Raw genomic sequence first — 25,000 nt, 5'->3', positions numbered from 1 at the left:
GGCTCACCATCTGAGATGGGAAGGACTGTGTCCATGAAGGCACACATCTTCTTGTGAAAATAGCTCGGCTCACCATCTGAGATGGGGAGGACTGTGTCCATGAAGGCGCACATCTTCTTGTGAAAATAGCTCGGCTCACCATCTGAGATGGGGAGGACTGTGTCCATGAAGGCACACATCTTCTTGTGAAAATAGCTCGGCTCACCATCTGAGATGGGAAGGACTGTGTCCATGAAGGCACACATCTTCTTGTGAAAATAGCTCGGCTCACCATCTGAGATGGGGAGGACTGTGTCCATGAAGGCACACATCTTCTTGTGAAAATAGCTCGGCTCACCATCTGAGATGGGGAGGACTGTGTCCATGAAGGCACACATCTTCTTGTGAAAATAGCTCGGCTCACCATCTGAGATGGGGAGGACTGTGTCCATGAAGGCACACATCTTCTTGTGAAAATAGCTCGGCTCACCATCCGAGATGGGAAGGACTGTGTCCATGAAGGCGCACATCTTCTTGTGAAAATAGCTCGGCTCACCATCTGAGATAGGAAGGACTGTGTCCATGAAGGCGCACATCTTCTTGTGAAAATAGCTCGGCTCACCATCTGAGATAGGAAGGACTGTGTCCATGAAGGCGCACATCTTCTTGTGAAAATAGCTCGGCTCACCATCTGAGATAGGAAGGACTGTGTCCATGAAGGCGCACATCTTCTTGTGAAAATAGCTCGGCTCACCATCTGAGATAGGAAGGACTGTGTCCATGAAGGCACACATCTTCTTGTGAAAATAGCTCGGCTCACCATCTGAGATAGGAAGGACTGTGTCCATGAAGGCGCACATCTTCTTGTGAAAATAGCTCGGCTCACCATCTGAGATAGGAAGGACTGTGTCCATGAAGGCGCACATCTTCTTGTGAAAATAGCTCGGCTCACCATCTGAGATAGGAAGGACTGTGTCCATGAAGGCGCACATCTTCTTGTGAAAATAGCTCGGCTCACCATCTGAGATAGGAAGGACTGTGTCCATGAAGGCGCACATCTTCTTGTGAAAATAGCTCGGCTCACCATCTGAGATAGGAAGGACTGTGTCCATGAAGGCACACATCTTCTTGTGAAAATAGCTCGGCTCACCATCTGAGATGGGGAGGACTGTGTCCATGAAGGCACACATCTTCTTGTGAAAATAGCTCGGCTCACCATCTGAGATGGGAAGGACTGTGTCCATGAAGGCACACATCTTCTTGTGAAAATAGCTCGGCTCACCATCTGAGATGGGAAGGACTGTGTCCATGAAGGCACACATCTTCTTGTGAAAATAGCTCGGCTCACCATCCGAGATAGGAAGGACTGTGTCCATGAAGGCACACATCTTCTTGTGAAAATAGCTCGGCTCACCATCTGAGATGGGAAGGACTGTGTCCATGAAGGCACACATCTTCTTGTGAAAATAGCTCGGCTCACCATCCGAGATGGGGAGGATTGTGTCCATGAAGACACACATCTTCTTGTGAAAATAGCTCGGCTCACCATCTGAGATGGGGAGGACTGTGTCCATGAAGGCACACATCTTCTTGTAAAAATAGCTCGGCTCACCATCTGAGATGGGGAGGACTGTGTCCATGAAGGCACACATCTTCTTGTGAAAATAGCTCGGCTCACCATCTGAGATTTGGTGAGACTTTTACATGGGCTAAGGTAGGTCATCCCTCCATTTTGTCACATACCAAAGATCAACACACTGACTGCTTGCCGTGGCGACTTCAATATCAATTCATATTAAAAAAAATCCAACTATACACAGAAAGCCCCAGGCTGTACAAGTTCGGTGTGTGACCAAGTGGAGGGGTGATCTCATCCCATGTAAAAACCGGCACGGTTTGCCTAGTGGTAAGGCGTCCGCCCCGTGGTCGGGAGGTCGTGGGTTCGAACCCCGGCCGGGTCATACCTAAGACTTTAAAATTAGCAATCTATAGTGGCTGCTCCGCCTGGCGTCTGGCATTATGGGGTTATTTAGTGGTAGGACTGGTTGGTCCGGTGTCAGAATAATGTGACTGGGTGAGACATGAAGCCTGTGCTGCGACTTCTGTCTTGTGGGTGGCGCACGTTATATGTCAAAGCAGCACCGCCCTGATATGGCCCTTCGTGGTCGGCTGGGCGTTAAGCAAACAAACAAACAAACAAACAAACAAAATCCCATGTAAAAGTCTGGCCAGATCTGAGGTGGTGAGCCGAGCTGTTTATACGGGAAGGATTGTGCCTTTAAGAACACGCTGCCCTTATCGGAGTGATCAGAAAACCTAATTTGACATGCCTTAATACTGTTACTGAATTAATTCCTGCTCAGTTGATTGAGGACCTCTCCATTATCTTATCTTCAAAACCATACGATGATTTTTCTAACTACTGTTGATGATAATTTATTTAATTATGCAAGTAATATGACTAGCTGGCAGGGATGACTGGATTTAAGAATATTTTGAAAACAGGATATGGGTCAGTCCCTTCTTGCTGTTGTGTTGAGTGCACACACCCACGCACGCCCGCACGCCCGCACGTACACACACACAAACACACTCATACACACACACACACACACGCACGAACGCACGCACGCACGCACACAAGCACGCTCGCACACACACACACACATGCACATGCACACACACACACACACATACATCCACACTATTTCTCTTCGCAGTGTGTCATCACAGTTTACCAATAGCATTCTTACACTATTCTTCCAAATCACATTCTATCAATCCCCCTGTATGAAAATGACACCAGATTTAAAACTAGAGTGGATTGTGTACAGGACAGCATGGCTGTCATTTTCACTGCCAGAACCGAAGGGAAATTAGGCAGATTGACTCACGATCGTAATGTCAGTGTATAATGACGGGCTAATTTGAACGACAAAATGTCACACACAGAGGTCTCCCCCTCGCTTACACTAACACAGAAAAGTGTGGTTTTGTCCTGAATGAGAGGAAATGGGGCTCTGCTGTGGGTTCTCTGTTTAAGGTGTGTGTGTGTGTGTGTGTGTGTGTGTGGGAGAGAAAGAGAAAACGAGAGAGAGAGAGAGAGAGAGACAGAGACAGAGACAGAGAGAGAGAGAGAGACAGACAGACAGACAGACAGATAGACTGATAGATAAAAGGATAGATAGATAGATATATAGATATATAGATAAATAGATATATATATAATAGAGAGAGAGAGAAACAGACAGACAGACAGAGATAGACAGACAGACAGGCAGACAGACAGACAGAGACAGATACAGAGACAGACAGAAAAGGGGAGAGAGAGGCTGTGTGTCTGTCCTTTTGTCTGTTTGATCTTTTGTCTGTCTGTCTGTCTGTGTCTGTCAGTTGTCTATCTGTGTTTATATGGCACAATCTGCACACGTGTGTGTTTATCTGTACATCACACACACTCACACCAAAAACCTGTTGTCTGACATGTCCTGATGTAAATACGCCATCGGCCCAGTTAAAATCATATCAGTATGTTTGATCAAAACTGAAAATGAGGGTTCACATGTCTGCATTTTATTAAAATGGCTATTCATACCCCAGGCGATAAATTGTTTCGACACAGATGAAGTTTTCAGAGCAAACTATTTTGTTTTACCTATCTGGAAACTGTATAAAGTAAAGTTCGCAATGTTCGTGGCATATATACTTAGGCACATTTTCAGGTCGAGCTGTTTTGTCTGACATCATTAAAAACTGAACAAAGAAAAAATTCGCAATATTTTTTACATACACATTCAGACAATGATTGACTGACCTAATTGGAAAATGAAGAAAATAAGATTCGAAATGTTCGTGGCATAGGCCCTACAGTCATTGGAGCTGCCAGAGAAGTGTGTACTGTTTTTCCCCTAATAAAAAAATAAATAATGAGGAAAATGTAGGCAAACGAACGATAGTGAACACAGTTTTTGACAAAAAACACGCATGTAAACAAAAGGAGAAACAAATAAATGTGCCAGTGCATACCCGGCAAGCAGGCATTTACGAAGTAATCAAACAAACCGGGCAATCTCTTACATGAAAACAAATAAAGAATCTGAAATGTAAAACTTACTGATTTTCAAACAACAAATGCACACAGCAAAAAAACTAAACCCAAAGAGTTTTCGAAGACGCTCACACAAGAACTGCCTCAGATCAACACAAAAGTAATCTCATATATAAAACAAACGAAGAAAATCACAAGCAAAGAAAGAAACATAAACATAATTATAATCGCAATGATGAAGACAAAAAAAAGTTCTTACCTTCATCGTCCTCCACTGTGGCTTGAACGCCGTGTGCACTCAATCCCACACAGATCGTCACAAACACTGTCGCAAACATCTTCATATATATCCGTTATAAAGTCCGTTTGCTTACAAAGCTTTCAGCACTAAAATTACAAAGTACTGTAACAGTTTCAAATTCAGTTGCATTTATTCTAAATTCGGAGTTGTCAAAACTCACAACCGAAAAGCAGTTCTGTACAATTGTGGGAAAGTTTTTGAATCTTTTTGAAACAAAAGAACTGAACCTCTTTGGAAAAATATGGTACCAGATAAAATTATTAAGTCTCTCTGCTTCTAGTCTTTTTTTCTCTCCAAAATAGAAGGTCAACCTTTGTGTTGTGGGCCTTATTTTGTGAGCATAGAACACTGTCCCAGTGTGTTGTATCCCTTATCTGTTGTATTCTCTTATCTGTTCTTGCCAAGACTAGAGATGAGACCACCACAAAAACCGTCGCACGTGGAAACTCACAGGCGTTGGGACAGGGTGATATAGTCCGATCGATATACTAATATGATTCAGCTGTGACACGGAGATAAATTTCAGCACACAATGACTAGACCTGCCACGCAGTTTGCTTTCACATGTTCACAACATTTAATTCAGCTATTCAGTTGACACTGCCAGTGTGTGCAGTCTCTCCAAATCTGGTAAAAAAAATTTTAAAAAAAGCACCCGGAGTCCAATATGGAACAGGCGAGATTTGAAATGTCCACTACAGAAGAAATATCCCACAAATTGTATCCTGAGAATTGTCACAGTTTTTTGTTTTTTTTTAAAGTTCAGCACCAATGAACTTTCAGACTCGTTGCATAAAGTTAGTTGTGACGCTGGTGGTGAAAAACAGCAAATAAAACGAACGATATGGTTCGTGTCTGCCGGCCTGAGAAAAGTGGCTGGCTGTTCCTCCGATACACAATCCAACACGTCTATAGCACACATGAAATCGACAACATCATTGTATACCAGATGTCGCGAGGATTGGGTCTTTACTGCGCGTGCGTTGAATGTCAGTTTCATACATGCGCAGCAGGCTGGCTGAAGCAATTAAAGGTACTGAACTTGTCAAATCCAGGTGCACGGAGCCCCTGGGGCTTTTAGTCATACCTCAGGCAGCTATCCGTTAGAAGAACTACCAAGTTTCATTGACTTGCACCCAAAGAGTCAAGAACTGCGATTTTTTTACGAATTAATTTCGTACTCGGACCCGGCTGGTCTTGACCTATTTTTGGATCTAAATTTAGATCAGGTAGATCACCACATCATGCACAAAAAGACACGTCACTAGCAAACTATGTCAGACATCATCATAAGTTTGTGTAAAACAAAATGGAGGCCGGAATCACTCAGTTGAATCGAACTCCGACCAAACACCACGTAGGCCTAATAACTAGGTTAATTTATGCACTCGCGTGAACAAGAAACTGTCGAGCTTCACAGATGTCGTCGTTGGGTAGTTTTGGGTTTGTTTTACTACCATAGGAGGATTTTTGAACTGTAAATGCACTCAGCTGCAACAAAAACGCAAAACGAAGGCTGTGAGCTGCACTGTGCCTTTAAAGTAAGTCATGTGCTGGCGGTGGGATGAAGAGGGGGCCGCTTTTCCGAGGCCGTGGTAACATCCGGCCCTCGCCCATTGAGGGTAACTCGATTGATAACAAGAAGAAGTAGAAGTTAAGTTTACTACAATACAATTTACATAATTAACATGTCCAACAATCAAAAAGACATTTCAATATGCATTATGAGAGAGAGAGAGAGAGAGAGAGAGAGAGAGAGAGAGAGAGAGAGAGAGAGAGAGAGAGACAAAGACAGAGACAGAGAGAGACAGACAGACAGAGAGAGACAGAGAGAGAGAGAGAGAGAGAGAGACACACACAGACAGACAGACAGACAGACAGTTGTACAAACAGTAGTACAGACAAACAGACAGACAGACAGACATACGCTCCCCATCTTCCACTGTCTTAGGGGCCTACTGATTCTGTGTTGCTTCCGCTGCACTCTTGGACAGACAGACAGACACGGACACACACAGACACACACAGAGACACAGACACACACACAGACACAGACACAGACACAGGCACACACACACACACACACACACACACACACACACATGCTGAACGGTGGGGCCCAACAGGCAACTTCGAGAGTCGCGACCAACCCATTGAAAAAGACACTTTTAGGGCCTGACAGCCCGAGATTTTTTATAGACAGACTCCAAATTCATGACGTAGTGGTATGACGTAACTCCCGTTGGCGATGACGTTTTCGGCGTCACCCTCCAATTTTGACGTCAATTTGGTCCAGTCTGCATCCCAGCGTGTTCCAACGGCCGTCTGCTACTTGTTCCATTAGGAAAATGGAATCTCCACCGAAGATGACCCACGATTCTTTTGCGTTTCGATTTCCCGCTCGATTATGGCGCATCATAAATTCTTGTACCACAGGGGCGATTTCTTGGGGCCCAAATGGGAAAACCATTCGCATTTTGCGCAAGAAATTCGAAGAAGAGTATCTGACAGGCAACGCAAAACCATTCAAGACGGCAAAGTATGAAAGTTTCGTCCGACAGCTCAATCATTATGGCTTCAAGAAGGTAAAGAAACGCAGCGCTATCAAAAAGGTAACATTGCAAGGCATGCCAAATTAGGTTTTCACTGAAAAATAAACATAATGAATGTGATGTTAACCTGACAAAATTAAAACTAAGATAAAAGGCTGTTAATTCTTTCTAGCTCTGAATCTTTCTCTCTGGGGCACAGCTCCTGTGCTCTGGGGCGTGTCTGGGCTCCTTCTCGCACTGCCAGGCAAAATAACCAGGAGCTTCACAGCAAACATTTCGGCATAAAGATAATATTGTGAAAGTTTTCCTCCAAAGAAAAGTTCAGTCCATGGAAGACTGTAGTTCTCTAAACAAAGACACACAAAACGAAGAACATGCCTATAAGTATAAGAGTTTTTCTAGTTCTACAAAAATAACGATTAGGCTACAATTTATAATTGTAATTTAGCGATGTCTTTTTGTTTTCTTTACTATGTATTTTACGTTTTCTGTGTCATTACCTTGATATTTAAACCGTAAACAGTGGCAAGGTTCACACGAAAGGCATGTACAGTACTGGGTGTCTGCAATAACCCGTCTGTAAAATATTCCCGAGACTGAACGAGTGTGATCCGTTGAATTTTGCCAGTTCATCGTCTCGAGTCACTGTATAATTGAAAAGGAAGAAAAAGTTCTCAAAGCAGGCAGTCTTTGTTAAGGATCTTACTTTTCTAGTGAGCCTTTCTTCCTTGTAAAACAAAAAACAACAAGATCGAGTAATAGGTAACTAGGTCTAGTTCAATTGAACTCTATTTTGCAGCGTCTGCCTGAACGACAACTCTATGTTGTTTTCCATTCAAGCAGACGACCGTTATCTCACGGCAGTACAAGGGAGAACATTCATGAACGATAAAACAGTATCCCATCTATTTAGTACTAGCGGCTCTCTCTCTCTCTCTCTATCTCAGTATCTGTCTGTCTGTCTGTCTGTCTCTATCTCTATCTCTATATCAGGACCCCTTTCTCCCCCCTCCCCCCCTCCCCCACCTCTCTCTCTCTCTCACCTCTTTCCTTTTGTTCCTACCCCTGTCTCTCGGATCCCCTTTCTCCTCTCCCCCCCCCCCCCCCCATTCTCTCTCTGAGGACACCTTTCTGTCCTCACACACACACACCCCCCCCCCCCCCCCTCTCTTTCTCGCCTCCCTCCTGTTCCCACCCCTATCTCTTGGATCCCCTTTCTCTCCCCCCCCCCCCCCCACACTCTCTCTCTCTCAGGACACCTTTCTGTCCTCTTTCTCTCGCCCCCTCCCCCCTCTCTCTCTTTATGTGATGTATGTGCATGTGTGCACACAGCAGATCACCACCCCCATCATGCACGGGGAGACGAAGGAGGAGTCAGCCATGCTGAGCGAGTACCACAACCCCAACTTCACCCGGGGCAACCCGGAGCGGGTGACCTTTCTGGAGAGACGCAGCCAGTTGCAGGACGAACCTGGCACCAAGAAGAGGGGCAAGCGGGCGTCACGTGCCGCTGTGGATGTGAGTTCATCCTATTTCAAATGTCATGAACACGCGCACATGCAGGCACTGACTGGCTTACACGCACACGGGCTCGCACACACACACACACGCACGCGCACGCACGCACACACACACACACACACTACTAAAGCCATATGTCTTCTCCCTTCTTTTCCAGCAAAGACCGTTTCTCAAGGACTTGATTTTGCCTAGCAGTGAAGTTAAACGGGCACTAATCTGCATGCATATCTGTTATTAACCCATTATTCATTCAGTTCATCATTTACTTTTTCATTTAATGAGTTGTAATAATGAAGTTGTATAGAATTTTATGTATTTTTGATTGACTTGGTCGTTCATTAAATGAATAAATGAATTGATTCATGATTCATTGACATTTATGTATTTGTAACAGAATGATGACTGTCAGACATCAGGAAAGAAAGGCAAGAAAGAATCATCAGGTTCTGGATCACGTAACTTGCTGTGTTCTGAAACGGACGGTGAGTTTGTTCTTGTCACATATTTTAAGTTGCGGGTTTGCATGCTTGCACATCAGCACTAGATTTTTTCTTTGCTTGTTGGTTACTTTGTTTGTTTTAGAAAACATATATACATGATCGATGTGTATGCGAAAGAGACTTGAAAGGGCAGGGGGGGGGGGGGGGGTGGTGTTAGAGCCTGAGATGGAGAGACAGAGTGAGAGAGATTGTGTCTGTGTGTGTAGTGCGCGCGTACATGAGTGCGTGCGTGCGTGCGTGCGTGAGTGTGTGATTGTGTGTGGGTGTGCGAGAGATAGAGACACAGAGAGTGATGATGATGGAACTTTGTTTTACTTTATATTATATTTTATTTAAATTTGTTAGAGAGAGAAAGAAAGAGAAAGAGAGAGAGAGACACACACACACACACACACACACACACACACACACACACACACACACACACACACACACACACACACACACAGAGTTCACAACATTCCAACATCTCGTTTTTCAACAGGTCTTAACACTTCAGCCGACGACAACAGTGAAACACAGTCTGAATACAGGCAAGTAAATTGGACGTACGAACACAAAGACATACGATTATGTAAAACAAGGCAACAGTGAAAGATAAAACTTTAACAAACGCTTGGATAGTTACTTAGTAAGTATGGCCGATGCTCTCTCTCTCTCTCTTTGACTGTCTGTCTGTCTGTCTGTCTGTCTGTCTGTCTGTCTCTCTCCCTCCTTCTCCCCCTCCTCTCTCTCGCTCTCTCTCTCTCTCTCTCTCTCTCTCTCTCTCTCTCTCTCTCTCTCTCTCTCTCTCTCTCTCTCTCTTGTTATCTCCCTCGCAATTTATGAGATGAAAATGTAACATGATCGACCCGATTTTTACAGCAGTAAATCTGTCTGTCTGTCTGTCTGTCTGTCTGTCTTTCTCTTTCTCTCTCTCTCTCTCTCTCTCTCTCTCTCTCTCTCTCTCTCTCTCTCTTCTCTCTCTCTGTGCCCCCGCTAACCTTAACTGTTCTTCGTACAGCAAGTCTGAGACGGAAGGAAACGGACAAGATCAAATGGTCAACTCGCGAGGCGACTACGCTGCTATGGCCAGACACGCTGGACAACCCAATGGACCTCCATTCACTCTCAAGGTACTAGCCCTCTCTTTACCATGCTCTAACACTTGTGTCAAAGTGTTTGTATCTCCTCCATGATTTACTAATGATTCCATGTTCCTCACTCTTTTGTGTGCATCTGTCAAGTTTGCTGATCTGTCACGTTTTCTTGTTCATGCACTGAACATGATTCTCATGCTTTGTCGGATCGTGTTGTTCGTCTAGTTAAAATACTCTTTCTGTGAAACCAGAAAATACCTTGCCCAAATAGAGAGACCAAATCACAGCACAAAAACAGTACAATCTTTTAAAAGGCGAGATACAATACAGACAAAAAACTCCTGGTCTTTGCTATCCAGCTTCACATTACCGTGTATGTCCTTTAATTATAGCATATTATATTATCGTGGTCAGTGTTTTGCAACTTTCAAGTTTGTAAACGAAAAATGAAACTATTCATCCTGAACGTGCTTCTTTTTGTTCAGCCACTGCCGCCGATCTATGCTCCTGGCAGCGCAGGCCTGGTGAGAATGGACGGCAAGACCAGCAACAGCGCACGACGCCTGCTGCACCACAGAGCCTACTACAGCCCTGACGGCTATGAGGGGGTGTACGGCGAGCCCTACCCGCTTCAACGCTACCCCTACCCCCTCTCCCCAACCTGGCAGCAGCGAGCGAACGGAGTCAGCAGTCGCGCTCAGCTGTATGACGACTACGTTACAGCCCACGCCCCATCAGTGCGCGACAGGTTCTTCCCCAGAGCCTACTCTGCAGACCCTCGCGCCCTCTACATGGCACGCCCATCAGGCGGCAGCAGGGGCTATCCTATGTACGGACCGGAGGATGGCTTCAGCTCTCGGAATGCTCACGGCCACAACGCTTGGAGCTCTGCGTATGGAGGCGTCAACCGGCGCGGTATGGTGCCCGTGGCGGACGTGTATGATGAGAGCTACGACGCAGAACAGTTCATCCCTGTGGGCGAGAGGCTGAGGTATCCTGACGGGTCGCGAGGGTACAGGAGGCCTTCACCGGAGTCGCGTTACTACCCTGCCGATGACTCCTATTTGCGGCACCAGTACGACAGTGTGCTGTCCAGCAGAGCGGGAATGCAAGTCAGGCCCCCCTTTCTCCCCTCAGGCAGCCACCCCCTCTACCCCTGTGACTCTGAGCTCCAGGATGATACGGACGATTACACGGCAGCGCAGCGTTACCACGGTGACTACGCTCAGTCACATGCAAGAGAGAACGGCGCTTACACTGACTCCTCGACCTACCCTGAAGTGACGGGGCTGTGGAAGGTGGACATGAAGAGAGCGAAAGGCTCGTCGGCCCAGGTGGCCGTGCAGGAGGTCAGCGGGGAGAACGGTGAGAAGTACATCGTCCGGATACAGGCTGAAGGCTCTGAGCTGGACGGCCGAGGTGACTCTCATCAGCAGGCTGGACACCGCTGGCTGAACGGGGCGGTCAAGGGCCAGGGGGAGGCATCCCAGAACAACAACAACAACGGCAGCTACTCTGACAGTCTCAGCATCATCACGGAGGACAGTGCCGACCTGCCCCTGGACGTGGCAGAGGAGACGGTGGTGACTTGCAACACCAGCGGCATGGCAGGCGACTACAGCTCCCACCTCATTCCCTACTCCTCTGTGGATGAAACTGTCATGATGAACACTCTGATGCACAACACCGCCCCGCTGCCTGCTGCTGAGGATGGCGTCAGGTTCTACAGCCAGCACTCGGCCCCAGGTGTGGAGACTTACCCCAACTGTCATCCCAGCGTCATTGCCTGCCCCTCCTCCTCCTCTCAGTGCAAACTACAAGCAGACAACTACGCTGCCAAAGAGGAGCCGTCAGAAGCCTGTACACCCTCCTCCGTGTGGCGGTATCTGGAGAAGGACATGCTGAAGGTGGCTCAGCCAGACGTGACGAGTCAGCAGAACACAGCCGCACCTTGGACCTTCCCTGCTTCACGTCTGCTAGAAGAGACCGCTAAGAAGGCCAGCGCCAACGCTACTAGAAAGACAGAAGAGATGGAAGAAGGGGAAGAAGAAGAGGAAAAAGAAATGTGCATCGCAGTTGATGCTGAGGCAAGGGACAATACTGTGGATTCCGGAGGCGATTCAGAAAACTCTTGTGCAGAAGTGGAAATTCAAGGTGATCCTGCAAGCAAGCTTTCTGTCCAGAGAACGAACAAAGGGGATGTGAGTGATGACCTGATACAGCCGTCCTGCTCCTGTTCACAGGAGATGTTTTCAGCCAAGATTGCAGACACAGAGATAGTTGTAGACCAGAACTTGCCTTCGAGCAGAACAATCGAGTCCATCTCCAAGAACCAGAGATATGAGATAAAGGCAGAGTAAGCTGAACACTAATAGCCCTCATAACTCTGTGTATTAAGATCTTAGCAGACCACAACCATCCCCCATGAACAAGACGGTCCTTTCGTTCTCAAGGTACCACAGATGTGAGGTCTAGCCTGTACAAAGAGAGGTACATGAGACAGTGACAAAAGGTCAGGTGTCATGTCCACTGTCCCGAATGACACACGATTGCTGAAATTTCACCATTGCCAAAAGAAATAAACAAATAAGAAATAGGTAGAAAATGAATTTGAAAACTGACTTTAATTGTTGATCAGTATTTTCTATACCACTAACAAATAATCTACTTACACATAGCTGTTTGGCAAATGTATGTTGCATGGGACACACTGACATGAAAGTGGAAGATTTTTTTCCCTCTAGAGAATTAAACTACATATCAAGTTACACTTTTTGTGCTCTAGCTTCCATTCCAGTTGACAATCAATTGTTAACGCATGTTATTAGAAAAATAGAATGAAAACAGATTAGATAGATTATAATGAAAAATGTTCTGGTGATGTCTTTTGGGACATACTGACATGAAAACTTCACCTTTTCTCATTGTCTCACATGTGTGTTCTCTGGTGAATGCTGGTGCTGTGCATCTTTAAAATCAATTAGACAGTTTCTAAGTCATAACATTTTGCATCTGCAAGCAGAAACGCATACATTGTCATTATATTCAAGTATTAGAGCACTATACCTTCTTGCTGCCAGGAGTTGGAATATTTCAGATTTTGTTAAATGGCACAATGATCACAACAGATCACACCTTGTATATAAGTTTGACCCAAAAAAGTGTTGTCTTGCAGAAAAACAAAGAAAATAACAAAATGTATGAAGCAGAATTTCTCGTGAATTTTAGTTCTGGTAATATTGACAAACATTCATCAGAAGTCATGACGTTCATTTCGTGTAAGTGCTGTCATCAGTTATCCATCACATTATACAGATCCAGATGTTGGTTGTAAAGAGTGAACTGAAATTTGGGGAACTACTTCTTGAAGAATCAAACATCACTGAAGAAATTTGGCAAGACTGTGTTAACTTGATAGTTCTAAAAGCATCATGTCCCTGAATCATGAACATTACAGACCTATGACACGGGTCATATGGTATGTGGACAATGCCAAGCTTTTACTATCGATTTAACTTTTCAAGACACCTTGACCTTCCCCGTACTTCATGGGTTGTGGACAACCCAGAGCCTCACAAAATCGACTTTATCTCTGAAACTCTTTGGAGTTTTTAATTGAGACTTCATGTAATCTCTAATCACCATACCACCTTTCCATCGGCCATTTTTTGAAAGATTATCTTTGTAAACAAATAAATAAACGATGACGTAATTTGAACTACACAGTCCGGATGATGTGGGTCGTGGACGACCCATATGGAATTACGTAAGGAATGTTACGTTGTTTATCCTTATTCGGATGGTGTGGGTCGTGTATGGCCCATATACTCTGCAAAGAGGCGGCAAAATGTTTATCCCTATTCGGATGGCGTGGGTCGTGTACGACCCATACTTTTTACGTTGAATCCTTCTTTGGAAAGTGTGGGTCGTACACAACCCACATCATCCGGACTGTGTAGTCCAACCCGGTGAAGGTTAAGACACCTTCTGAGCAGTTCATATTGAAATTACCACAAACCAACATGGTGGAACCCTTCTTTGTGAAAGATTTCGATATGTTTTTGAGTAATTTGCTGTTAGTTTGTTTTCAGTTGAGGAACTTAATTAAAAAGCAGTTGAAATTTTGCTGGATCATTTGCAGAATAAGAATGCATTTACTGTTTGTTTTCTTCTTCAGAAGCATGAAAGACATGCATTTTACTTGTTCATTCACAGAATTAGGATGTATATTTTGATTATGTTGGAGAGTAAAACTGTTTGGTGTAAATATGTTTGATATATTACTGCTTTGTTGAAAAAGATTACGGCAACAAGGTTTGCATACATGTAACGTACACACACACACACATTCACAAGCACCCATTATTGTCAGCACAAACAAAATGAAAAAGAAAACTTTTTTTATAATGCATTCAACATTTGTTAGTTTATTCTGTTATATATATATATATTGATTCACTTGTTGAATCACATTAAAAGCATCAGCGCTGGATGTAAATGTTTCATTTGATGTTAGAAAATAAAAACACAGATGGAAATTCATGATCTTGTTTGAGAGTAAAGGCGTTATGGTTTCAACTGACCCAGCTGTGTAAGTACATGTATAACGGACATCAAATGATAACCAGTCTTCAAGTTTTCAACAGAAAAATCAATCCTGGCTCCCAAAAAAAGCCATAGTATTTTGCATCACACTTTTCTTAATTGCATTAATAAATTGCACTAATTGCACTCTTCCCAGACTCTTCAAGTCTGGCAGCATACTACTGTTGTTCCAATAAAAACAGTTCCGCTCATTATATCAGATCTGCCCAGGCTTTAGCTTCGGATAAGACTACCCAAGGACTGTGCCTTTGAGCTAACCACAACTGCACCAGATGGCTCAGAATAGCACAGTGCATTTTACACACAGGCATCAGTAGATGCAATGTTTTGGTATTGAACTCTTGCATTGAACGCAAGTTCTCACCATTTCTGTGGTACATGCACATGTATTGTTAAGCACTTTGAGCGCCAGGCTGAATTATTGCTAACTTTAAAGAGATATAATATGATAGTCTTCTAAATCAAGGTCAGACAGAGCAATCTGCTGAGACACTGGTAAATGATATGTGATAACAAGAAAGACATGAAACAAAATCCAAGACTATGCCTTTGGTAACTTAACAATAATTCCATGAGCAGCGTCAACACAAATATTGTATCAAATCAGCTACACCAAAAAAACTTCCTGTTTCAAGAAGGTACAATATGTATTCACATATCTCTCCCTCAGTTAAGTTATTGTTTTACAACCAAGGTTCATAACAGTGCACACAAAAACAAAAAACACAAGTATTGCTTCTTTCCACAAGATTCATCTGGAACCTAAGTTGCACAAGAAAAGCAAACAGAATTCAGATTAGGGTTTGTGGTTGCCTTTGTATTTTGTAAGCAATGATTAACAAACTTCACTTTAGTTTATGTGTCACTGATACTCTCCAACAAAGTAACAACTACAACAACGAAATGGAGACAGCTTGTATGTGCCCTGAGAAGCACAATTTACACACAGTCACTCACACACAGAGAATGTAACTTGTATGCATCCAGATTCCCCCCCCCCCCCCCACCCCCCCCCACACACACACATATACATTCTTAGTCGAATGACTTTGTATAATGGTGAAAGGAGTTCAAAAGCCTTTTCAAAATTGTACAGGTTATCCTTTTCTGAACATCAGAACAGAATAATTAATAACAAAACAGGGATGGCCAAATCTAAAAAAAAAATTACTCGCCAGCCGGGCTAGGAACCGCAAGAAAGTCGCTAGCCCGTCAGAATTTTCACTAGCCCCGTTACATACCATTTTTATTTTATGCAATTTATATTGCGCACATTCAAGGCGCAGGGATTTATTTATGCCGTGTGAGTTGGAATTTTTTTACACAATACATCACGCATTCACATCGGCCAGCAGATCACAGCCATTTCGGCGCATATCCTACTTTTCACGGCCTATTATTCCAAGTCACACAGGTATTTTGGTGGACATTTTTATCTATGCCTATACAATTTTGCCAGGAAAGACCCTTTTGTCAATCATGGGATCTTTAACGTGGACACCCCAATGTAGTGTACACGAAGGGACCTCGGTTTTTCGTCTCATTGGGGTACTACTTTTCGTGCAAGTTGCACTCAAACTGTGGGCAATCTATTTTTTGCCTTCCTTTTGGCATTAGACTTATCAAGTTTTTGTTTTTTATGCGGGTTCACCTATGACAGACATATGTGGCATTAAAATCGGTAGCAAAAGTACAAACAGCCCAGCTGCAGTGCGAATAAATTGCCTGGAAGAGCGTCCCATTTAGGAGCCTCGTTCTCTTGCCCTATAATATGGCGGTGTTTTTGCAGACGACTAAAGTTTCTACGTTGTAAAGTGTTTCAATGACTTTGAAACTCGATAGTACAACCAAAAGTTGTTTTGCGTTTGACCAGAATTTTCACTGACAGACATATGTGGCATTAAAATCAGTAGCAAAAGTACAAACAGCCCAGCTGCAGTGCGAATAAATTGCCTGGAAGAGCGTCCCATTTAGGAGCCTCGTTCTCTTGCCCTATAATATGGCGGTGTTTTTGCAGACGACTAAAGTTTCTACGTTGTAAAGTGTTTCAATGACTTTGAAACTCGATAGTACAACCAAAAGTTGTTTTGCGTTTTGACCAGAATTTTCACTTGCCTGCCGGGCGAGCTGGTACAGATACCTTCCACCCCACCCACCCCTCCTCCTTCCCCCCAAGTCTCTCTCCCTCATCCCCAATGCACAAGAGAGCATTTGATGCCTGCTCCACATTTTCAGAGCCCTGAGGGTAAAATCACCTAAATATGGAAAAACAAAAAAGTATAACAGTCATGCTGGGACTATAACAAAACGTTGACATCTTTTGTCATAACATGAACGGATAGGATCAACATCCAAGTATCAATAGTCAAGAGTCTATCACAAAAACATACACACCTCCTGCATCATTTTCATACAGATCAGAGTATGATCACTGTTATTGCAAGTTATTCAAATAGACAATTCTTGGTGCAGCAATTGATGTATGCTAACAGTAAGCCAATAAGCAATCAAAAATACAATGTACGTTTATACCAATCCATTATGCATAAAAACAAGTACAAATAAAGCTCTGGTTGTGGAAAAAAAAGAAGAGTAAGGTAATTGTACATGGTATACAAAATAAAAAATTAAAACGATACAAAACACAGAAAAAAGCCTGATACATCATTGACAATATTTTTTCTTTCATTCAACATGACTAACAGTTGCACAATCTCAGAGCATGCAATAGCAAGGTGGGTACAATTTCAGTGGCACAAAACCAAAGCTTGAAAGTTACAGAAACAAGAGCAGCAACCACATTCCACTGTTCAATATCTTCACATTCTGTGTTCTGATTACATGGGCACTGAAATGACTGGCCCTAAGCAAAAGTCAATACCAAGAATGTTTCTCATTTAATGCATACCAGCATGGTTTATGCTAAATATCTGACATCGATCATGGACAAACCAAAATTTAAAAAAACATTATCCTTGGTAAAGTCTCTCAAGTAATGCATTTGATTTCCAATATGTCTGTTAGCCTAACAAGGATGGACACGATTAGAATATTTTAATTTTTGTTCAGGAACAAAAAAGGAAGTCACTGATTTTGCAATATATCAGTCAAAAGATCTACTCTGAGACGATTCGGGCCTAATCAGTGTGCCAGTGATACTCATGATTCTACAATTCATCAACTGGAAAAGCACGCTTAAATGACATTCTCCATTCAGATTTTCACAAGGTTGCAGTTCAGTCTTTCTATCCAACATGATTTTATCAGTATAGTATAATACCTTTCCGCTCACGCTGCCCGCTAATTTTGCAGTGAACAGTAAGGTTCTAAATTGAAAGCACACACTTTCAGGCACAATCAAAACATTTGGCTACGAAGGAATGCTGCCTTTTTGATTCACTTTGGTCGAGTCCAGCGAAGGCGGGCTCCAGACTGGGGCTTTAGACTTAGGCAGTGGTTTTTTGCCCAGCATAATGTCTGCCGCCTTTTCCGCCACCATGATGGTGGGTCCGTTCAGATTGCCACTGACCACGCTGGGCATGATGGAAGAATCCACCACGCGCAGTCCCTCCAGGCCGATCACTCGCGTCTGGGGGTCCACCACTGTCATGGGGTCATTGGGAGAGCCCATTTTGTTCGTGCAGGACGGGTGGTAGGCGCTGTCTGCCATGTTTCTGTTGTACTCATCCAGATCTTTGTCCGAGGTGATGTTAGGTCCCGGAGCCAGCTCTTCCGCTCGATAGGGGTCGAAAGCCTTCTGGGCAAACAGTTCCCGAGACAGTCTGATGCTCTCGCGCATTTCCAACACATCCTCCTCTGTGGACAGGTAGTTTGGCACAATCCTGGGATGCTCGTTGGGGTCCCGAGATCTCAGCTTCATAAAGCCCCTGCTGGTGGGTCGCAAGGGACCCACATGAACCTGGTAGGCGTGGCAGGGACCCACTACACGGCCATGGTCGTTGACAGTGGAAGGCAGGAAGTGGTACTGGATGTCGGGGTGCGTCACGCCTGGCCGACTTCGTATGAAGCCTCCACTCTCCAGGTGAGCAGTGGCGCCGTCTCCTGTGGAGTTGGTGAACCACTCCAGGCCGATGCGGACCATGTTGTGGGGGAACTTCCACTGCGCTGAGTACAGAGTGATGGGCTTGGTGCACTTCTGCTGCACATACACCTCCAGGTGGTCTTGGAGATTCTCACCGACGCCCGGCAAGTCCGCCACCACGGGGACATCGAGGGCGCGCAGGTCACGGGCGTTCCCCACCCCTGACAGCATCAGCAGCTGGGGAGAGTTGATGGCACCTCCGCACAGAATGACCTCCCTCTCCGCTCGGACCTGTTGCTTTTGTCCCGCCTGGACGTACTCCAAGCCCACAGCGCGCTTCCCGTCAAACAGGACGCGGGTGGTGAGAGCCTGGCTGACCACCCTGAGGTTGGGGCGATACAGCACAGGGCGCAGGTAGCCCGTGGACGAGTTCCAGCGCTTGCCTTCCCAGATGGTCATGTCCATCCAGCCAAAGCCCTCCTGCTGGTAACCGTTCATGTCCTCCGTGAAGGGGTAGCCAGCCTGGACGCCCGCCTCAATGAAAGCCTTGTGCAGAGGGTGGTTTGTTTTGCCGCGTGACACGTGCAGGGGGCCGTATCCCCCTCGGTAGTCGTTGGGGCCCAGCTCGTGGGTTTGAGCCTTGCGGAAGTATGGGAGGCAGTCGGCGTACGACCACCCGGCGGCGCCCTCTTTCTCCCAGCGGTCGTAGTCGCAGGCGTGGCCGCGGATGTAGACCATGGCGTTGAGGGAGGAGCTGCCGCCCCAGACCCTGCCGCGGGGCCAGTACATGATGCGGTTGTTCATGCCAGGGTCAGGTTCTGTGTGGTAGAACCAGTTGTACTGGTCGTCGCACAGGTTGTACATCAGAGCGGCCGGCATGTGGATTTTCCACGTCTTGTCCTCAGGCCCCGCCTCCACCAGCAGTACCTGCCAATCACACACACAAGTCTGTTTCAACGAGGAGCATCTACTTCAAGGCTGTTATTTTATCTGCTTACGGCCCTGCAAAACAGTATCAGCGAATCAAGCAACACAAGTCAGTTTCAATGAGGAGCATTTACTTCAATAGTGTGATTTTTCTACTTATAGTCCTGCAAAACAATTCAATTATCAGCGAATCCAGCAGACAGACAGAGGGAAACCTATTCACCCCCCATCAACCGGGGGACTGTCATAAAGAACACGGTGCAAATGTAAAAATCAGATTTCGGTGCATAATCAGGGATGGTCAAATCTCAAAATTTAAACTTGCCAGCTGGGCGAGTAACTTCAAGAAAGTCACTAGCCCGACAGAAATTTTGCTGCCCCAGTACATACCACAGTTGCTGCATCTGCAGTGTTTATAACGCTTTGAAACTAGATCGTACAACCAGAAGTGTTGCATTTGACCAGAATTGTCACTTGCCGGCCGAGTTTTTACTAGCCCGGCGGATTTTGTGCTCGCCCCTGGCGATCGGGCTGACGATTTGGCCATCCCTGATAAAAATTAAGTGCATGCTGACCATTAAATCATACCAACCTTTGCACTGGCATCGGCTGAGAGACGATTAGCCAGGACACAGCCTGCAGAGCCAGCCCCGACTATCACATAGTCAAACTTGGCAATATCCGGTTTCGCCTTCCCTCGCGAGAAAGCACTCAACCGTCCAGCCTGGCTTGAGTATTTCCGCTGCTGCTGAGCTGCATTCACAGGGGACGAGCTGGTAGAAAAAGCCCTAGTGCCTGAAGCCACACTGCTGTGGTTCACGCCGAATCTTCCTCCTCCGTTACCGCTGCCTTCTTCAGGGGTGTAGATGAGGTCCAGCACGTGGCTAGCCGACGGGACGATGTGGTCGGCCTGCACCAGTTCCTTGTAAGACCCCACGCCGGTCAAGACCCCAACGGTCAGACCTACACCCGCCTCCAGCCCCATGCTGATGTCCGCCATGGTGTCCCCCACCACCACCGCTTTCTGCCACTCCACGCCCAGCTCGTCGCAGATGAGGCGCGGCACGTACGAGGTTTTGCCCTGGTGGGTGTTGGGGTCGTCGTCCCCGCAGACAAGCATGTCCGTGTACTGCAGGATGCCCAGTCGCATGAGGTCCTGCACTGCCATCTCCCGGCCCGCCGTCGTGTTGATGGCTACCTTCGTCCCTGAGGCCTTCAGTGTCTTTATCACCTGGAAGGGGAAGAAAAAAGATATATGGGAGGAAAAACTGCCCCTACTGGGAATGTGTGTGAGAGAAAGAAGCAAATATAGAAATGTGAAAGAGACAGCTAGAAAAAAAGAAGAAAGGAACAGAGAAACAGAAAGAAAGAAGATGAAGCTAACCATAAAACATAGAAGACATTTGAAAAAGAAATTCTGTAGAACAAAATCATACACAGACCTATCCATTGACCTTTATACAACGCGTACACCCACACACACATACACTCACACACACACTCTCTCTTTTCCAACTAACCATGACAATATTTTCATCAACAAGGCGTGGCTTTGCTCCTGTCAGGGTGTCCTCGCTTTCTTGGAAAGCTTTGTTCACGGTCATTATCGCCTCTTCATAGAAGGTTCCCGCTTCTCGCAGAATTCGAACCAGCTCAGACCGCAGCTGAGCGTGTGCAGCAGAGGCCAGGAGGCCAGCTTTGATAGTGTTAGTGTCCTGGCAAGCCCCAAATGCAGAGTAGATCTTGTCGGCTAGCTTCAGCCCCGTCAGTTTCTCCATCCTAAAATAAAATGTTGAAAATTAAATTGTTTTAAAACCAATAACAACTTTTCCTATTGTCTATCAAAATGTCTACATTAAACTAGAATATTTTCTTCAAAGGATCTTTGTCTGCTTGCCGCTAACGATAGACAAAGTTGCATGAACACAGATTCACAGAGGATGATAGATCACCACGTCAGACCTTTACAAAACTCAACAGTGAAAGGCTGGGTCTTACTGGAAAATTGAATTTTCTGAAGACCTCCCATGCACAAAAATCATGGATAAGGTGCATACTATTGAGTTTGGGCAATAAAATGTGGGCCCGTTGGAGCCTTTTGTGAGCAAGGAATATGAAAAGGTCAGGCAGGAAAAGGACATGAGATGAACCTCGAAGTCTGTTCTTTGGGGGGTGGGGGGGAAGGGGAGGATTGCAAGTTTATCAGTAATAATAATAATAACTGCACATTTTTAAGTGCCTAACCTATGGCTCTAGGCCCTTTACAAAAGAACATATATATACAGAATAGAACAATTAAAAGTACAACCTACATAAAACAAATTAATCATACAGACACAAATCACCACATGTACTGTTCACACAATAATCATATGCAATACACACTATATACATTAAACATACACAGCTAACACTCTCAATCATAACAACTTTATGGGAGAGGAGTATGTGCAGAAATGGAATGAAGAAGACATCAGTCCAGTGGTACCTTTGTTTTAAGACTTGTCAACAATCTGGACATTCAGAGGGAGAGCAGGTACAGAGAGAGCACTACCACAGACAGGGAGCCTTAAGATGGAGACATTTAGAGGGAGAGCAGGTAGAGAGAGAGCACTACCACAGACAGGGAGTCTTCAGATGGAGACATTTAGAGGGAGAGCAGGTACAGAGAGAGCACTACCACAGACAGGGAGTCTTAAGATGGAGACATTTAGAGGGAGAGCAGGTACAGAGAGAGCACTACCACAGACAGGGAGTCTTCAGATGGAGACATTTAGAGGGAGAGCAGGTACAGAGAGAGCACTACCACAGACAGGGAGTCTTCAGATGGAGACATTCAGAGGGAGAGCAGGTACAGAGAGAGCACTACCACAGACAGGGAGTCTTCAGATGGAGACATTCAGAGGGAGAGCAGGTACAGAGAGAGCACTACCACAGACAGGGAGCCTTCAGATGGAGACATTCAGAGGGAGAGCATGTACAGGGAGAGCACTACCACAGACAGGGAGTCTTCAGATGGAGACATTTAGAGGGAGAGCATGTACAGAGAGAGCATTACCACAGACAGGGAGCCTTAAGATGGAGACATTTAGAGGGAGAGCAGGTATAGAGAGAGCACTACCACAGACAGGGAGTCTTAAGATGGAGACATTCAGAGGGAGAGCATGTACAGGGAGAGCACTACCACAGACAGGGAGTCTTCAGATGGAGACATTTAGAGGGAGAGCATGTACAGAGAGAGCACTACCACAGACAGGGAGCCTTAAGATGGAGACATTTAGAGGGAGAGCATGTACAGAGAGAGCACTACCACAGACAGGGAGTCTTAAGATGGAGACATTTAGAGGGAGAGCAGGTATAGAGAGAGCACTACCACAGACAGGGAGTCTTCAGATGGAGGGTACATGTAGTAACACTAAAAAGAAAACATATTACAATGGGGTAGAGGCAGTCTCATAATGGAGGGTCATAAAACAGAGGTTCCACTGTATCCTTTAATACGACCGACTTTTGAATTCACCACTCCTTGAAAACACCAAAGGGGATGGAGGGAAATGTCTGCGTTTAACAGCCTCTTTCTTTTTCTTCTTCTTTCGTTCATGGGCTGAAGCTCCCATGTTCACTTTTTTTTTCCCATGATAGTTTATTTTTCTCCGTGTATGACCGTTTTTACCATGCCATTCAGGCAACCATACGTCACTCCCGGGGGAAGCATGCTGGGTATTTTTGTGTTCCTATAACCAACCAAACTCTGACATGGACAACTGAGGATCTTTTCTGCACACACTTGGTCTTGTGCTTGCATGTACACACGAAAGGGGATAAGGCTACCGGGTCTGCACAGTTGACCTGGGAGATTGAAAAAATCTTCACCCACCACCAGGCGGCCGCGGCCGGGATTTGAATTCGCAACCTTTTTAATCTGTTTCCCCCTTCAGGCCATGATATCTCACCTGTCGGTCAACCTGCACACCCAGTCGGCGTACTTGGTGTTGAGACACATGACGGTGCCGTGCAGGTCAAAGATGACCAGCTCTACGTCGTGCAGTTTGGCCCCGAGCTCCTCCACAGCCTCCTCCACCCCCTCTTCCTCCGCCTCCTCCCTGTTCACCAAAATCCTCCCGTCCGTACAGTAGCCGTAGTATTTCTTCCAGTCCTCTTCAGGCAGGATCAGCGGGAGAAGGTCGCTGACGCTACTGATGATGTACTCCGCTTCGGGCATAAGGTCTGTGGTGTCTCCGACGCCGCTCAAAACGCCAACCGTCCATCCCAGCTTGGCGGCGTGGCCCATGCCAACATCGGCTTTGGTGTCGCCCACCATGACGGCATCGGTGGGGTCTACGTCCAGCTGTCCGCAGATCTTCCAGGCATTGTGCGGGGAAGGTTTGGGCTGAGTGTTGGGATCATCTCCGCACACAACCATGTCAACATACCTGACAAACGCAAGGAACTCTTTGATTTGTGCATAACTATCGGATATAAGACAGGGAACAAACTCTCTAAAAATGACTCTATTGTCAGTTTTTAATCACAAATATTTGTGTTCATGTCCAAATTCTATGATAACGTTTGTGGATTTTGAACTACCAAAGTATCAAAACCATGCACTTCTTCATGTCAAAGGCAGGGGTGTACCTTAACTTTTTTTGCTACCGGCCCCCCAAAATCCCAACCGGCCCCCAACCGGCCGGGATTTCATACAACTGCCCCAGTGGCTCGTCGCGTGGTAACCACATACACAAAAGACGTACATTCATACTTATTATGCATTCATGTGGATTTGCACTACTAATAACTACCACAAACACACACAATACTTGATGACCAAAATGCTATCTATATATATACGACTTGTGTCTGTGTGTGTGTCTGTGTGTCTGTGTATCTGTGTATTCGCCATGCACGGCCAAAGTTCTCGATGGATCTGCTTCAAATTTGATGGGCTTATTCAGAGAGACCCCGGACACAACCTCATCGATGAGATATTTCAACACGTGCTCTCAGCGCGCAGCGCTGAACCGATTTTGGTTCCACCTCAGCTATTTTGGTTCCACCTCAGCTACCCGGGCCCCCATACCGACACACCAAAGCCAAAGTTCTCGGTGGATCTTTTTCAAATTTGGACACCGTATTCAGCTACACCCCGGACACAATATCATCGATGAGATATTTCAACACGTGCTCTCAGCGCGCAGCGCTGAACCGAATTTGGTTTTTGTGTTCATTTCACCATTATAAGTAACTCTTCCTTATCTTCTCATCTTCTCCATGTTTTCAGCGTTTACCTCCCTTCCTTCGTATGGTGCACTTTTGTATGAAGGGGGCATCTTCGGATATTCCCCGTTCTGTTACTATTTTTAGAAGGTCACCGCAGTGTCCAGAACGTAAATTGGACCCGTAAATTATCCTCACTGTAAAAGTGCAAAGGTCGAATCAATTTATAGCC

General features: G+C 45.5%; 3 protein-coding genes across 7 annotated transcripts in view; 1 reads left to right on the top strand and 2 right to left on the bottom strand.

Moving 5' to 3' along the window:
* Positions 1-5,289, bottom strand: part of LOC138974613 (acid phosphatase type 7-like) — a 40,222-nt gene extending 34,933 nt beyond the window's left edge. Inside the window, exon 1 of one of the 2 annotated variants that reach the window (XM_070347338.1) lies at positions 4,287-5,289. In XM_070347338.1, coding sequence (XP_070203439.1) covers positions 4,287-4,371 — 85 coding nt within the window. In that variant the 5' untranslated portion in view covers positions 4,372-5,289. The remainder of the gene's footprint in view (positions 1-4,286) is intronic. The other variant, XM_070347344.1, reaches the window with a different exon arrangement.
* A 1,346-nt stretch (positions 5,290-6,635) lies between these two features.
* On the top strand, positions 6,636-14,522 carry LOC138974604 (uncharacterized). 2 transcript variants are annotated; one of them, XM_070347332.1, is made up of 6 exons: positions 6,636-6,940; positions 8,216-8,398; positions 8,796-8,883; positions 9,386-9,434; positions 9,905-10,016; positions 10,466-14,522. In XM_070347332.1, the coding sequence occupies exons 1-6, from the start codon at positions 6,677-6,679 to the stop codon at positions 12,338-12,340; spliced, it is 2,571 nt and encodes an 856-aa protein (XP_070203433.1). In that variant the 5' UTR covers positions 6,636-6,676; the 3' UTR covers positions 12,341-14,522. The 2 variants fall into 2 exon arrangements, with proteins under 2 accessions (XP_070203433.1, XP_070203429.1); XM_070347328.1 differs by having other exon boundaries at positions 8,213-8,398.
* Positions 14,523-15,827: 1,305 nt separating this feature from the next.
* The window catches only part of LOC138974586 (uncharacterized), a 28,998-nt gene continuing 19,825 nt past the window's right edge, over positions 15,828-25,000 (bottom strand). For all 3 annotated transcript variants that reach the window (XM_070347308.1, XM_070347319.1, XM_070347312.1), the window contains exons 5-8: positions 23,508-23,987; positions 21,075-21,333; positions 20,147-20,785; positions 15,828-19,554 (exon numbers count right to left, since the gene is read on the bottom strand). In XM_070347308.1, coding sequence (XP_070203409.1) covers positions 17,956-19,554; positions 20,147-20,785; positions 21,075-21,333; positions 23,508-23,987 — 2,977 coding nt within the window. In that variant the 3' untranslated portion in view covers positions 15,828-17,955. The remainder of the gene's footprint in view (positions 19,555-20,146; positions 20,786-21,074; positions 21,334-23,507; positions 23,988-25,000) is intronic.

This window comes from Littorina saxatilis, linkage group LG1 (genome assembly GCF_037325665.1).
Source record: "Littorina saxatilis isolate snail1 linkage group LG1, US_GU_Lsax_2.0, whole genome shotgun sequence".
NCBI classification, from domain to species: Eukaryota; Metazoa; Mollusca; class Gastropoda; order Littorinimorpha; family Littorinidae; genus Littorina; species Littorina saxatilis.
The sequence above is the reverse complement of the archived record's forward strand: the minus strand, read 5'-3'. Positions and strand labels throughout refer to the sequence as shown.

Bases quoted from the DNA above. Each gene is read 5' to 3' on its own strand.
- LOC138974604 (XM_070347328.1), top strand. From the start codon at position 6,677: ATGGAATCTCCACCGAAGATGACCCACGATTCTTTTGCGTTTCGATTT. The intron at 6,941-8,212 runs GTAACATTGCAA...GTGTGCACACAG, and splicing joins AACGCAGCGCTATCAAAAAG to CAGATCACCACCCCCATCAT. The intron at 9,435-9,904 runs GCAAGTAAATTG...TTCTTCGTACAG, and splicing joins GAAACACAGTCTGAATACAG to CAAGTCTGAGACGGAAGGAA.